This window comes from Juglans regia, chromosome 6, assembly GCF_001411555.2.
Source record: "Juglans regia cultivar Chandler chromosome 6, Walnut 2.0, whole genome shotgun sequence".
NCBI classification, from domain to species: Eukaryota; Viridiplantae; Streptophyta; class Magnoliopsida; order Fagales; family Juglandaceae; genus Juglans; species Juglans regia.
The window spans coordinates 10,115,159-10,131,950 of NC_049906.1; the positions used below are offsets into that span (position 1 = coordinate 10,115,159).

Below are 16,792 nucleotides of genomic sequence, written 5' to 3' on the forward strand. Positions count from 1 at the left end.
GGGACATCAATATATTATGAAATTTTTGGTTGGAAATTCAACAAATTGTCAGGAGTTATTCAGAGTGGAGGTTGAGGCCTTCCATGCATTATACTCCTTGTTACGGAATAATGGTTTTTTGAGGGATTCTAGATGAGGGGTGACCATCGAGCGAACAATCTATGTGAATCTCGCTCAAGCCACACTAGTGCGAAGGATTGAGCTCACCATCTGTGTGAATCTCGATCAAGCAACACTCGAGTGAAGGATCGAGCTCACCATCTGTGTCAATCTTGCTAGAGTCACACTTGAGCGAATAATCTGTATGATGTTCGCTCGAGCTAAAGTCGGGCGCACACCGAGCAGACGTTGTCTAAGGGCACCTTTCGACTTTTTGGGTTGGTAATTTATTAATTACTATTAGTTATAAATATATTTATAAATAAAACAAAATCATTATAAACAAAATATATTTATAAATATATTTTTTAATGGGTCGTTGTGAGAGACTACTTATTTACATACACGGAAAAGTTTGTAGCACATTTCTTTACAAATTAGCATCGCTAATTTTACAAGGTCTATACGGAGATTTATTTTAATAAATGATTGGTCCATACGTAATTTTTATAATAAAAAAATTATAAAATAAAGTGATTTTATATGGGATAGACTATAAAATAGATATATAGACAAAGAAAAAAGCTATATACAGTCGATCCGTGCAAACGGCTCTATAAAAAATCTTTCTTTTTTTCATTTCATTCCTTCCCTCTCTTCATCAGTCGCTCCCTCTCTGCGTTTCTTCTCTACCTCTCGATCCTTCCACGAAGCTGCACATCCCGTCAAACTCCACGAGTCAGCAGCTGCTTGAAGCACCGAAGAAACCTCGACAGCAAGGTCTCTCCCCTTGAACCCGCCGCTCTCTCTCCCTTAGCCGCCTTCTTCTTCAGCCACAGTATTATGTGGTGATGAAGTGAACTGTAGAGTTGAGAATGGATGGGTTGATGGTGGGCATTGGGTTCTGTGTGGAGGAGATGGGGAAAGAGTCTTCGGATGCCATGGAAAAAACAGAAGAAAGAGAAGAAAAAAAAATTGGTGTAAAAGAGAGAAAATCTATAATGTGGGTATTTGCCTGAGTTGATGGGTCGATGGTGGGCATTGGATCAATTGCTCGACAGAATGTGTAAAAGAGAAAATCTTTGTTGTGTTTTCTTTGCTTCTGCAATGTGGGTATTTGCCTGAGTGTTGGTTTCGGTTGTGCATGTGCTGATGCATTCTTCTTCTTGGGCAACTGCTTGTGCACTTGCTTTATTTTCTTCCTTAATACTTACGAACTCAACCACTTGAAGCTTGAGTGAAGACCACATCGCAAGAGAAGCACCATTTCTTCATTTCATTCTCTACCTCTCGATTTGTGGTCTTTGTTGTGGGTTTGGTTGTGCTGTGGGTACGATCGTTTTGGATGTTTTTCCTTTCCTTTTGAAATGTATTTCTCGTCTTTTTTGTTTGCTGTATTTTTACCTTGCATTCTGTTGTTGTTTCTCTCATCATGTTGTGAATGCGAGAGTCAAGTTAGGATTTTTTTTTGGGTTTGGTTGTTGTGTTCGTTCAACTCCTACCTAGAAATCACTCCCCCAAGCAGGAATCACCTAGAAATCCAACCACCTTTGTTCAACTCCCGCCGCTACAGTCACCCAGAAATCACTCACCAAACGTAGAAATCACTCACAAAACCAACCACCTTCCTTCAAGTCCCGCCACTACAATAACCCAGAACACCGCAATAGAGTTGGATTTGTACAAAACGAAAGTAGACAGAGTCGAACAGAACATCCAACCCAAAACACTTAGATTTGTACAAAACGAAAGTCGAACAGAGTTCGTTGAAATTTGTAAATATTCACAAAAAAATACCCATATACCGTTAGAAACCCTAGGGAAGGAACAGAGAGTACGAAGTGAACTAGGGAAGAGATGGGGAAAATTGAGGTTGATGTCTTTTCATCAAACACCGTCTGTGCACTGCTGTTACTGCTTCTTCCATCGTTGAGGAGAATGAAGCAGGAATCGAACTCTGTTCTTCGTTTTGTTTTTTTTTTCTTTTTTAATAGTAACTGCCACGTCATCGATCCACGTCATCCGACTGCACGGTGACTGTATGTAGCGAAATTGATAGACAAAACATTTTCTTTGCCCTATGCCGAGTTGTAGAGAACATTATAGGATAAAATTTTGCCAAAACAAATGAGTAATTTTCAATCATCAATGGCATACGGTGTTTGCATAAAGTAAGTTCAAAAGCTAGGCAAAATGACCATTAATATTTGAAAATGGAAAATGATTTCAAGCACCATATTTTTATTAAAAATATTTTATAAATATCTTTTTAATTATTTAATTATTTTGTAAATAAAAAATATTTTTAGTTGATATTTTATAAAATAATTTAATTTTATAAAAATATTGTCATCTTATAATATTACTACAAAATATATTATAAAAAATGAAATTTGGGTAGGTCATTTATAAATTACTATTACTCATTTATAAATAAAACAAAATCATTATAAATACTATGCAATAACTAGTGGGACCCACATCTATCAAATCTCCAAAAGGTTGAAACCATCTCATCTCACTTCCAAATCCAAACACACAAAATTTTTAAAAACAATCTCATCTCATATCAACTCAACAATCTCACTACTATTTACAAACCATCTAAACTCATCTAATCTCATCTCACTATTCAAACAGGGCCTTAATGTTTCACCCACATTTGTAGACGTAAGTACTATGTACATCCGTTTTTTTTTACTAGATGGAACTAAGCCCTTATTAGGGAACACAAACCATCTCATTTCATCTCATCTCAAAATTTCATTTCCAAACATCACTCAAGTACAAACACTTTTCAATTTTAAATTTTCAACTTTTCAACTTTTTTATCTAATCATTACCTAATCATTACAACTTTTCTAAACTTTCAAATAAAACACAAAAAACAATACTACTTTTTTAAATTTTAAAACAAAAATTATATTATAACAATATTTTAACTTTATAATTATTGAACATTTTCTCTCTCATTTCTCAAAACACAATAAAACAACTTAATTAACTCAAACTATTTTACTACTATTTGCAAACCATTTCACTTCTATTCACAGAATTTTCATCTCATCTTATTCCCCAAACATTCATAATCTCATCACAATATAAATGAGTTTCAGTTGTAATATTAACTAATTTTGTTGGAGCATATGGTTATATATGGCCAGTCGATCATCAGTTGATATAGGGATTTAGTCATTCAACCAGCCAGAGGATTGAGTACCTGCCCAATAAACAACACAGCTCCAGTCATATCATCTCTGATCAGGAATAAAAAGGGGTGATCAGCCACAAAGTCTATCTCATCTTTGATGGAGGAACGACTGCATCCAACCATAACTGTGGTGGAAACAGCTGCAGCTTCTGTGCCTTCTTCATTAACTTCAATGAAGGATTTGTGTAATATTCCTGAAACAAATAATTTCTTATCCCCTACAATTTCTGTCAAATCAGCATCCTCACAGAAAGGCAAAACTAGTCCTAATCCCTTCAGAACATTGGAAGCTTCGAACCCAAAAGATATCTTAAATTTTGGGATCCTGAATTCACCCACTTTCATTTTTTTATCTGGAAGGTGATGATCCAAGAAACTAGATTCAGAAACCTCCTTCTCTATAAGATTTGGCAACCCATTTTTTGTATCTGGAAGAAAGAAGTACATGGAAAATTTGCGTTTATCATCATCATGCCTATAGGGAAGTCCAAGGACTTTGAAACCATCAAAGGCAACAAGAAGTTGTTTTTTCTTGCTAGTCATGAAGGGCACTTGAACTGACCTCCCATTAAGAAGATGGAAATCATTTTCTTTGGTTGCTGATGCATTAAACTTCTCATCCCAAACTGCTTTGAAGTAGAATGCATTAACAAAGATGAGCTTGGTTGTCCTGTCAATTGACCCAGGGGGAAGAACCTCCTTGATAAGGCCATTAGTCTTATTTTCAGCCCATGAATTCACTTCATTTGTCACTTCAGCAGCCTTCAACACCACCATCAACATGAAATATACCAATGTTAGTATATCAGAACTTCAGCACTATGAAAAATCTAGTAAATGCAGTGATCAACATAATGATAAAAAAAGGGTGTGGCATAATTACCAACTTACAGAGACTTCAGCTTGAAAAGTGCATCAATCAGTCAAGTTTAGTGTACTATGCTATCTTTGAAGGGATCAGTCAAATATATAAACAGGAAGATCTAGAGTTCTTTCTACTTATAAAAAAAAAAGATCTAGAGTTCTTTTTAGGCTTAAATTAAGTAAGAATAAAGCTCTTATTTATTGTAAAGAAAACAGCAAGCATTTAGAGGGATTTATATCTTAGATTTAGAGAACAGGAAATAAGCTCAAGAAAAAAGAAATGGAAATATATGTCTATTGAAATACCCGTCTTCATAATATATTCCTTTGTTGAAAAATTCAGTCAGCACAGTAATTTACCAACACCATATAGTAGTTATATTGCGGCTAAATCTTACTGTTCCAAAAAAACACACAGATTCACACTAACTAATCCAACTTTAAATTATCTTAAAGAGAAATGCAACAAGTGTCTCAAAAGCTTAAACTTTTGCAATTTGGACAAAAGGTTAGTGCTCTACAATATTGCATCTTAACTACATCTGAGCTTGTATTCTTGATCAATAAAATTTGCCAACATATCCATGCATGCTACTACAACTACTGTTCATTAGACTGCCACTAAATGTCCAACGTTATCTTAAAGGCACAATTGACCATGGCCTTTATTTTCACAAACGTTCCTCGGAACTTTCTGTTATTGTCTATGACCTATGTACTTAATTTGGTTGCCAATCTGGATGACCAATTGACCAGTGTTCTACAACTGGTTGTGGATTATTTTTCTTGTCCTTGCCCTATTTCTTGGCGTTCTAAGAAGCAACAGGTTGTCCCACGCTCTAGCACAGAGGCAAAGAGATCAAACCAGTATTTCATGCACGCTCAATTAAAACACATAGAAGCTGACTTTCATTTTATATGTAAGAAGGTGGTAAACCATGACATCTTCATCGAGTTTATTTCCACAACCGATCAAATCATTGATATCTTACCCAATTAAGGATTAAGGTCTGCTTGGTTTTCAACTCCTTTGGGACGAGTTCATGGTATGAATCCCGCCCATTCACTTGTGGGGGAATGTTTGGCAACGTGCAATATTGCAACAGCCAACATCAACAGACAATCATGGAACAACAGAAATTGAATAAACTTGGGTCAAAAAACTAGTACTGCAGGAGATAATTAATTAAGTGAAAGGCATGGACTCCGTTGTTGGTTACGTCGAACCAAACAAGCTGTACAGAAATTAGTTTCAAACTATATATTCATATCTCTTCTAATATATTACCATTTTAGATATCCGATCAGCTAAATCTGATCATTCAAGAAAATCTGACAGTCCTGGTCATTTTCTTGATTAATTACCATTAATAGTAGTCATGAATGGAAACACTGAGATATCATTTAATTAGCATGACTATAAAAGGTTCTAAAGCAACAAGATGATAGAATGGTATAACAGATAATGGTTCTCCTTGCTTTGGGTGATTTATGTTTCCCACTAATATCGTGAAATGTGAGGATTAATAGCTAATTCACCAAGCAATTTGGGCTCTTAAAAGATGAGGGCAGATGATAGAAAATAAAATATAATATAAAAGAAGATAGAGATTGAAGAGAGAACGAGGGAAAGAGTCTTTGATGGCTATATCTTTGCTTTCTTAATTGTTACTTAATAGAAGGCATACATCCATATTTATAGAAAAATTACATTGAGATAAGATAAGGTAAATATCTTAAACATTATGAAAATCAAATCAAGATAATATCAAATCGAAGAGATTTGATAATTATAAAAATCAAAGATAATATAAAATTAAATTATTAATTTGATATTATCTTCAACAGCAGATCATATAGTCGTGGATCCTACAAATTTACTTGCCGCCTACACCATTGAGATCAAAATCAAATTTTTACTCAAAAAGTTCTCCATCCAAAATTCAAATGAGGTTGGTTCCATTTAAGGAAAGAGAGAACACAAAGCTTTATTGTTATTCTATCTTGGTTTTCACTAAACGTGAGTGGATTGAAAGTGTTGTCCCCCAACGAGATTTCTTTTTCAAGCATAATTGCCCTAGCATCCGACAACTAAAAGAGAAATAAAAAGAAAACAAGAACACAGTACCATTTCTCACCAACAATTGAAACCAGAACAAGAAGAGTAATACTGTAAACTGATTAAGTTGAGGTGCGCTAACCCTGGTAAGGAAATCAGCCTGATGCAGAGCGGCCTTATAAGCATTGTCCATAATCTGTTTGAAAGAAGGCTTTAGAGACAGGGACCTGTCGAGCCAAACCCCGTTGGCGAAGGATAAGCTTGGCCCAGGCCCATCATTGTGACTGCCATCGGCCAAGACAACAGCTACGAGCTCCGAAACGAATGAGTTGAGCCGAACCCCATTGTCGAACTTGAGGAAGGAGAGCAGCTGGTCGAGAGTGGGGCCCTTGGACCCTTCCGCGATCATGCTCAGCACAACATGGATCGACAACGGGGAGAACACCAGGTTCAAATCCTTGCCTTCGCCAAGCAGCAACTGCTTCGTGATCCCCAAAGCTACGTCGGTCTGGTTGATTATAGATGCCCGGAGGTTCATTGTTGCCGTAAATTGGAGAGGTCGAGATTCAAAAAGACGGACAAATGGACCATTACTGTTGGTAGGAGGGAAGCATGCTACGTTTGGGTTTGGGTAGTGAGAAGTGTTGATAATGTTTGTGAATAATTATGAATAGAAATTGAAGTAGATTTGTGAGTCTCATTGAGAATATTTTGAGTTGTTTAGATGTATGAAATATCTTGAGTTGTTGACTTTTAGATAGATAATTAAAAAAAATATAGGTCCTATTAATGATTAATTTTTTTTAATGATGATTTTATTTATATATAATAGTGATAAATATTATAATAATTTTATTTTTTATTTATATTTAATAGTGATAAATATTATAATAATTTTATTTTTTATTTATATTTAATAGTAATAAATATTATAGTGATTTTATTTTTTATTTATATATAATAGTGATAAATATTATAGTGATTTTATTTTTTATTTATATTTAATGGGGATAAATATTATAGTGATTTATTTTTTATTTATATATAATAAGGATAAATATTAGCTCAAAAAAAATAGAGATAAATATTATAGTGATTTTATTTTTTATTTATATATAATAGGGATAAATATTAGCTCAAAAAAAAATATGGATAAATATTATAGTAATTTTATTTTTTATTTATATATAATATAAATAAATATTATAGTGAAATTATTTTTTATTTATATAATTGATAAATATTATAGTGATTTTATTTTTTATTTATATATAATGGTGATAAATATTATAGAATGTTTGTGAATAGTTATGAGTAGAGATTGAAATATCCTTATAATCTCCATCTGATACAAACACTCTCAATTGATAAAATGTAATTTTTTCAAATTTTTATATAAAATATAATAAATAATTTAACTTTTTTAAATTTTAAAATAATAATAATATTAAAAAAATAAAATTTTAATAAAACTTTTTTCTACTCAACTAAAAATATTTTATCTAACCTCACTAAACCAACTCAAATTAACGAATGCAGTTGACGTGGATGATGCATGCTGTGTAGCGGAGGAATTAAGGTTTACGCACGATATTAGCGCATGGGAATAGGAATGGCCTTTTTTGAGTGGAATTTTATCATTTTGTTTTATTTGTTAGCTAATTTATATTTAAATAATTTATATGAAAAATATTTAAATGTGAGATATATATTAATATTTTTGACTAAAAATAAAAAAATATTATGTACATATTGTTAACATCGTATTTTGTGCACCTTTAGACCGAGTTCTTGCAACTCGGGTTTTCGAGCTTTTACCTTCTCACTTAAGCAAACACAGAGAATATGAGGCCTTAGTGGTGGCCGGAGAGTTTCCAATGCTAAAGTTAGTATATCTCCTTAGTAGTTTGTGTGTAAGTTTAGAGGAATAAGAGATGGTTCTTCGTACCTGGAAATCGACTTTTATACTAGGTTTCTGGTGGGGATTACCGGTCCCTGACTCTGAGGAACCTAAGTCTTTTCTACTGTTCCTTTGTCAGAACCCTTTTAGTGCGGTGTGACTCCATGACTCACTTTACCAAGCGGACATTCCCCGTTGGGCGTGTGCGTCCCCATGATTTCAGGATGTTAATCGCCATTGCCATTTATTTAAACGTCTCCTCCATTCTTTTACGTCTTTTCCCTCCCCATTTTAACAATTAGACTCTTCAGATTAGTCTCGAGATGCCATATGGGGGGTGATTCTTGATAACAAAATGGTGCGACCGAAGGCCTCACCTTAGGAGCTGCGATGTGTCGCTCTGGTCAAAAGATTGGATACTAAAACATCCGGTCGAAGCCCTTTTAGAGGCCCTCATATGGGAGGAGAACATAAGGGCCTTTCTGCCTCTCCTCGGCCACACCATTTTCGATGATTGTACCATTCCCAGGCAGGCTAAGGCCACCTTGGCTCAAAAGCGTTCGGTGAGCCCTCCTGCTATGGGGAAGGCAAAGAAGGTTCGCATGGAGGTTGCTAGGGCCAACGACAGCCTTGTGTCCCTTCCTTGATTCCCTCTGGGGCAGCCCTCAGTGCTAATTGAGGTACGACATCCCCCCCCCCCCCCCCCATGGGCTCGTGCCGCCTCCTAGACCAACGACGCCTGTCCCTCGACCCAATCCTCCAAGGAGCCCAAGGGGCAGGAGACTCACCGTCTTAGAGACACCGATCGTTCCTCCTCCAGTGGGCATTTTGACCCCCCGAGCCTATCACAGTTACTTTGAACCCTAAGCCCATCAAAGTCGCTGTCCTCGCTGTACCGATTGCTCCTGCGGGCCCGCGCAACTTGTCTTGCAGGGCAAACAGGTCGATCAACATTTTTATGGGGCCCTTCTGGAACTAGCCCCTTGTCGATCAACATTGGTGGAGCCTCCTCTGAAGTTGAACGTGGAGATGATCCCCTCCTCCCCCTCCATAACACAATCTGCCATTGAGGGTCAAGTCTTCGAGGGCCCAATCAGGGATTGCACAAGAAGTTCCAGTGCAGACGTGGAATAGATGGCTTCCTTGAGCAGCTTCACTCCCAGGAGTCACCAAAATGCCCTGCTCTTGCTCCTGCTGCCATCGACACCTGGCGGTCTCAGCTGAGGAACCTGGCAAGGTGGGTCTTGGTGGGGAAAGGGCAGAGCTAGAGGCTACCCCTGTGCTCGGTCTTGCTGCTGAGAGGAAGACTGCTGTTCTTCCCCTTGCCTGTCGTTGAGTTACCAATTGTCGGAGTCGAGTTAGCGGTGGAGGCGAGGAGTGAAGGGGATAGATTGCAAGGTTTTGGCAAGGGACGGGAGACCCAAGACCTTGGCGAAGAACTCCCTTTTGCCATCGTGGGCCACCTTTTCTCCCAGTCCTTCATCCGCCCAGTAAAGGAGGCCACGGGCATTGTCGAGGACATGGGGGGAGGGGGCTGCCTGGCCACATCTCGAAGAGGGCTCCATGGAGGCCATCCCTCGACCGGGTGACCAAGTCCTTAATGGGCTTCTTCTCCGAGGTTCTCGCATAAGTTTGTCCCGTCTCTTTGTTTTATCACTTAGGAATCCTACGCTAACTTTTCCCGCTTTTGCTTTTGTTGGCAACAAGGTGCATCACGAGCCCTCGGTTGGCAATATGTGACACGACCCATTAACCCAATACGAACACGACACGACACGACACGATAATAACAGATTTGGATTTAGTCTTAATGTGTTTGGATCAAAACGGGTTGACCCGTTAAGACACGATTGCTTAACGTGTTGATAATGGGTCTACCCGTTTTGAACCGTTATAACCCGTTATGACCCGTTAAGAAAGTTAAAGTTACAATTATACCCTTATACCTAAAAGTAAAAATGTTGAGATTTTAATTTCAATATTTTTATTGTTTGGATTGTAATTTTAGACTTATAGCTAGTTTTATATATATATATATTTTTATAGATATTGTGATTTTAACATTTATATAAAATTATGCTAAATTTAATCTGGTCAAACGGGTTAATTTCGAGTCTATTCAACTCATTTACATAAACGAGTTAAAATAGATTGAGTCGTGTCGTGTTAACCTATTTCGTAGAATTCACTAAAGGGTTAAAATGGGTTGACACGACACTACACGACCCGTTATGTTAATGGGTTGTGTTAGGGTTTGAAATTTTGACACGATAAGCTTAACAGGTCGTGTTCGGATTGACCCATATAGTATAATATACATGCCTTGCCACGACAAGAACACGATCCGTTAACATAATTTGACACCCCTAATCTCACCTGGCCACCTTTATTGTGGACAACAAGGAAGTCGTTGAAGGAGAGAACCTGGCCCTCTACTCGCTAGCATGACAAGTCCTATGCTGCGCCCAGGGGAAAGGGAGGAGAAGGAACGACTGGAGAGGGAGCTGGTGAAAGCCCAGCTTGTTCATGAAAAGAGCCAAGAGTAGGTCGAGCAGCTTTGTCGCCAACAAAAGTTGTTAGAAATTGAGCTTGTCACGACAAAGGAGCAAGCCGAGTCGGCCTATAATGGTGTCCTTACTGCGTCGGCGGTGAGGAGCTCAGCTGAGGGGTCAGTTGATGAACTGACCGCAAAGGTGGTGGCTTTTGAGGAATTACTAGGCCAATTGCAGTGGGAGAATGCCGATTTGAGGGGCAGTCGAGACTCCGAGGCCCAATGGCTTGAGCAGTTGGATAAAGACTGTCAGTCTCTTTCTGATGCTTTGAAAGGATGGGAGGACTCGTTGGCGGTCACCCAAGCCTTTACCAACCAAGAGAAGAATAGGGTTGACCAAGCGTTCGACAATTTAAAGGGAACTGAGAAGAGGCTGGCCACCCAGACGGTGGTCATTGAAGATTTGCGGAGCGACTTGTCTCAAGTCCAAGAGGTTGCTCCCTGCTTAGCTGGGTAGTTGAGGTTGGCTATGTTCGTCTGTGACCAGGCTTGGTCGTACGAATACATTGAAGGCTTCAAGAGGATGCAGGACCACATCCTGGAAAACCCTCAGGCAAACTTAGGAGCCCTAGAGGCACACTTAAGAGTCCTTGACCCCTGTAACCTTCCTCTAGACCCTGACACGCTCGAGCATCACCTTAGGCAGGGACATGATTCCTGATCCCTGGAATCACCGCTATTTGAAGGTTTTGGAGAGAGTGAGATGTTACGTGCCCCCAAATCCTCGAAGTAATTCGAGGGTATTGAGGGTGTAAGTTCTTTCTCCAGATCCAATGGTGTTGGAGCACAGGACCTTGACAGGGAAGGAGTTGATGCCAAGGATTCTCTCTGGCTACCCCGCTAGCGCTTACCCCGCCAACTAGGCACTATCCTTTCTTATACCGACATATTTCTTGGGTAGTAGAGAGAACGGCCCCATATTCCTCAAGGAGAAAGGCCAGGATGCCTTAGGCTGAGCCCTTCTCTTCGGTCTGCATGGGGGGGAGGGGGGTGAGTAACCACGTAGTTGGGGAGTCGTCTTGCTCTGGCTTCTCATTTTGTGGAAGAGGAGTTTGGCGAGGATTCTGAGGCTCCACTCATCTGTCGTTCCATTGTTGGAATCGGCGTTATGTCGGGTAGTTGAAGGACAACACCCGCTCTCCCCTGAGGGAAGGATTGGGATGCCTTAGGTCAAGCATGCCCATTTGGTTCCCCCAAGGAGGAAGTTATCCGGACAGCTGGGAAAGTTGTCCGCTCTTCACCGTGAGGTGAGTAGGAGATGTCCAACATACCACTGGACAAAATAATTTAGTATAATTGATCCTTGATCTACGAGTTTGAGATTTGTAAACCTGGGTTGTCTTGTCGAAGATGTGAGGTGTTAGTTGCTTGGGGTCTTGTTTGGCGGATGAGGAGCAAGGCGAGGAGCCCGAGGTGTCGCTCGTTTGGCGTTTCGTTGTTAGAGATGGCATTATGTCGGGTAGTTGAAGGACTAGACCCACTCTCCATTGAGGGAGGGGACACGATGCCTTAGGCCAAGCTCGCCCCTCTGGTCCCCCGAGGAGGTAATTTATCGGACGGCTGAGAAGCCGGTCCGCTCTTCATCATGTGGGGTGGGGTAATTTGTCGAGCGGTTTGAGACTAGACTCGCTCTCACCCATTGACATCACAGGGAAGGTAAGTGTTGGGTTAAACTGGCGTTGATCCCACTCTTCGTTGTGGCGGAGGTCGGGGTAAGTTGTCGGTCATCCAAGGAGTTGGACCTGCTCTCCATCGCAGGAGGGGTGAGATGGCTTTATGGCTCATCTCACCCTTTATCTTTTGCATGAAGGTAAGTTATTGGGTAGTTTGGGATTGGACCCGCTCCCGCTCCCGCTCCCGCTTCCGCTTGTTGACGTTCACGAGGAAGCTAAGTGTCGGGCAGTTGAGGGTTGGCCCGTTCTCCATCACGAGAAGGATAAAGCAGCCACTGGCGTGACCCATCCTTTTGGTGCCTCGTGGGGAGGTAAATGTCTGACAGCTAAGAAGTTGGTCCACACTTCGCCATGATGGAGGCAAGGTAAGTTGTTAGGGGAGTTGGACTCGCTCTCCCCGCGAGGGAAGTTGGGTCGTCTGCTCGCTTTTAGCCCTCGTGGGTAGGTAAGTAGTCGGACAATTTGAGACTAGACCCGCTCCTGCTCGTTGACATCACAAGAAAGGTAAGTGTTGGATCAGGCTGACGCTGATCCCACTCTTCATAGTGGCGGAGGTCAGGGTAAGATGTCAGGTAGCTGAGGGACTGGACCCACTCTCTGTTGCAGAAGGGGTGAGATAGCCTCTATCTCCCATCTCCCACGGAAAGGTAAGTTGTCGGGTAGTGTGAGACTGTCCCCGCTCCCGCCTGTTGAAGCTCACGAGGAAGGTAAGTATCAGGCAACCGAGGGCTGGCTCGCTCTCCATCTCAAGAAGGATAGAGCAGCCTCTAGCGTGACTCATCCTTTTGGTGCCTCACGGGAAGGTACGTAGTTGTCGATGGAGATTTCGTTGGTGATGATTGCGTTGGTGGAGATTTCATTGATGAAGACTACATTAATGGAGATTACGCTGATGGAGATTACTTTGATACAAATTATGTTGATGAAGATTACGTTGGTGGAGATTATGTTGATGGATATTACATTGATGGAGATTATGTTTTATTCCTAAAAAGCCACATTTTCAAATAGAATTTATACATCGATGCGGAAATGTAAATTACAAGTCATAAGGTCCATTCTCAGTGAAGCTCCTGCAAATGCTTAGCGTCCTATGGACGTGGACCATGTGTACCCCACCACTCTTTGGCTTTAATTCTTGCGCGTAACACTTTTGTGCTAGGACCTGTTCTCCTCAAACTTATCCCACCCCCTGAGCAGTTGGGAACTTCATCTTCAAGTGGTAGGTTGATGTTATCGCCCTTAAGTTGTTGAGGGTGGGTCGATTGATTATGGAGTTGTATAATGAAGGGGCCTTCACCACAAAAAAATTGACCATGACAAAGGCCGTCGAGGGGGCACTGCCCACCAAGACGAACAATGTAATGGTTTTGACTAGCTGGACCATGTTCCCGGAGAAGCCCTTCAGCGGCATGGGGGCTGGTTGAAGTTGGGAGGCATTTATTCCCATTTGCATAAAGGCTTCCCAGAATAGGATATTTGCGGAGCTACCATTGTGACGACCAAGACTTTCTAGGTTTTTTGTGTGAATTATTTTCTTTTTCATAAGCCCATGAGAGTTTTGACCTTCATAAGAAATTAGGGTTTGAAGCCCAATGGAACTAGGGCTCACGCCCAACTCAAGTTCTAGCATGCCACTTGTCATCCAATAGAGCTTATGTTTAGGACTTGATGAATTTAAATGGAAATGAGGGAAGAGAAGTAAGAAGGATCTAGGGTTTGGCTTTACATGCCTACCATAGGATATAAACTATTCTTCTTGCCATGTGTCATGCATGCATGAAGGTTTGCTTGTAGGAAGAAACTTTGTGACACTTGTCACTATGAGAAAGATGTTCTAGAAGGGAATGATTAGGTTATGGAAAAGTGGAGCCTAGGGAAGGCCAAGAGGCCATGCATGGCAACCATGGAGAAGGAAGATTTGTTTTTTGCCTTGTGTCATACATGCAAAAAATAGGTAAAATGTTTTGTCTTAGGAAAGGGCAAAATAAAGTTTGGGAAGAAAGGTCTACACACCTAGGGTTTCTATAAGGAAATCTTGTGTAAGATACCTTGACATGGACAGCTAGGGCAAGGATTTTTGTGCAAAATTGGACCAATTACATACTTATCCAAAATTTTGGTGAAAGAAGATCTTCTAGGTAAGAGAGAGAAGTTTCGGCAGCCCATGCGCATGCGCGCGCACGCACACACACACACACACACTCCTTATAGGCCTCTTGGCACTCATGCACACATGTAGGAGATTAAGAAAGATTGCAAGCTTGACAAAGACCTTTTAGCCATGAGATTTATTGAACCAAGACATGAAATGAAGGGGCAAAAGAGTAAAGAGGCTTCGATTTTGAGGAAGGAAGCGCCACTTGTCCAAAGGGAATCCCAATGTGTTTCCAACACAATCAAATGATGAGATAGAGGAAGAGGCTTTAGGGTGAGACGCCACTTGGCAACCATGCAAATGTGCTTGGCTTATGCAAGAAGCTTTTTGTGTCTATAAAAGGGAGAGGAGCCGAAAACCCTAGGACTCGTAGTCACTTTGTGAATTGCTCTTGAAGTATTCGGCCATCACCTTCTCTCCAACTTTTTATCACTTTCTCACCATCCAAACACTCTCAACAATACTTTCTTCTCATCTAAACATGATCTGAAGGGTAAGCAAAACTAGAAGATACTTCCAAGAGGAGAGTCTAGAAGGTATGAAGCCAACATTTCCCTTACTACACAATCACACACGGTTTTAAGGGGGATGGAGTTTCGGTTTTAGCAAGTTCATCTAGAACTCATGCACACACATACACACACTTGAGCTAGAGGAGTTAGCTCATATTTTGAGAGGTTTATCCATATGAACCTACGTTTTTATGCACATGGTTAGATTAGAGTTTTTCTTCAAGGAAGATAGAAGCAACAAGCATGATGTTTTTTAGGTTAAAGGCCACGACTCTAGTGTCACTACGAGCTAGGGTTTTGTTGTAGTTAAGTTTCATATTCAAGGAAGAAGGGTCTGAATGTTTGAAGTCTTTTTCTTGGAAAAAGATGTCAAGAGCACAATACTTAACCACATGGGTTAGAGTTTTTCTTGAATGATGAACCTAACGAGTACTATATGTCTTTTCAGCTTGCTTGCTATATATTACAGATTTTTGTAAGTACACTTCTAACTTGTACTCGGATATTTTGTGTATATGTCATGTGAACTTGTTGGTTTCTTAGTTTTATATGATTGTTTATGATATTAATGTTTCTTCCATGTGATATAATCTCTTTATAGCATGATTATCTAATGTATGAATAGAATGGCCTTTGGAATGTATTTATGTTATGAAAATGGAATAAAAAACCATATTAGGGTTCGGATTGCACAATGTTTGTTATTGACCGAATCTTGTATGAGACCAAGTTCAAGAAAATGTTTGTCTATGATCACTAGATTGTTTCGGCCACCCATGAGTATTCATTGTTAAAATTTTGTTTAATACATTAAAAGATTCTAAGTTCATGAAAAAGTCGATTGGAATGCATGTTATCAACTTAAAGGTCATGGTTATTACATATGGATGAGGTATGATCAATTGATGTTTCAAGGGTTTGTATGTTTCGGCCATTATATGGAAAGTATTGAATATTTGTTTCTTAATTGATATTCAATGCCTTAGAATTTTTATAAAAGAACATGTTCTCATGTTCTAATATTTTCAAGTCGTAACGCGAAATGTATTAGAATTTCATGTTTGAATGTTATATGATCATAATGAAGCATTCGACATTTGCATGTATCTCATGAAAGTTCTAAGTTTCATTGTTATATCACATGCATGGGATTGTGAAAATGTTTTGAAAGAAAAAGAGTCTCAAAGTTTTTATCACGACCCTAAAGGCTAGGACGGGGGAATGTTCTAGTGGAACTCCTCTGTCCTCTCATGAGTGTTTAAAATGGAGGGATAACCCTTGGGTCGGTGAAGTACTGTCGACGGATCTCGAATGGTTCATAAAAGAAAAGGATACTGGAGCGGGATCACACCTAAAGCTAGTGGGCCCTACAGTGAAGGCGAAAAGCGAGCTACCGTAATTTGAAAGTTTAAAAGTAAGACGTAGTCACCTTGGTCAAAATAGCCAATGGTTGATGCGGTAACTAGCGGGGAACACACGGTGCATAGGGGAGCCGTAAGGTATCAAATTATATGTTAAAGTTAAGAAAGGCCTCGAGCTCAAAGCTATGTTATATGAACAAGTATGAAATGAAGAAATAATGTTTTATGAATGAAAATGTTATGAAAGTTATGTTTTACATGATGTCTTTTTTTTTTGAAAAGTCAAATGCATAAGTAAAGTCTCATGTCCATGCATTCATTGTTATGTTTGTTTTCATATGCTCACGATATCTGTTACATGTTATTTGTTTACTTATTGAGATTTCTCGAAATCTCATTGTTAT

At 39.6% G+C, this 16,792-nt stretch overlaps 1 protein-coding gene across 1 annotated transcript; it reads right to left on the reverse strand.

Annotated features, from left to right (window-relative positions):
• Positions 1-3,099: 3,099 nt before the first annotated feature.
• Positions 3,100-6,886, reverse strand: LOC109010299 (serpin-ZX-like). Its single transcript, XM_018991080.1, has 2 exons — positions 6,376-6,886; positions 3,100-4,072 (listed from the first exon to the last, which is right to left on the reverse strand). Exons 1-2 carry the CDS (start codon positions 6,769-6,771, stop codon positions 3,296-3,298), a joined length of 1,173 nt encoding a protein of 390 aa, XP_018846625.1. The 5' UTR covers positions 6,772-6,886; the 3' UTR covers positions 3,100-3,295.
• Positions 6,887-16,792: the final 9,906 nt, after the last annotated feature.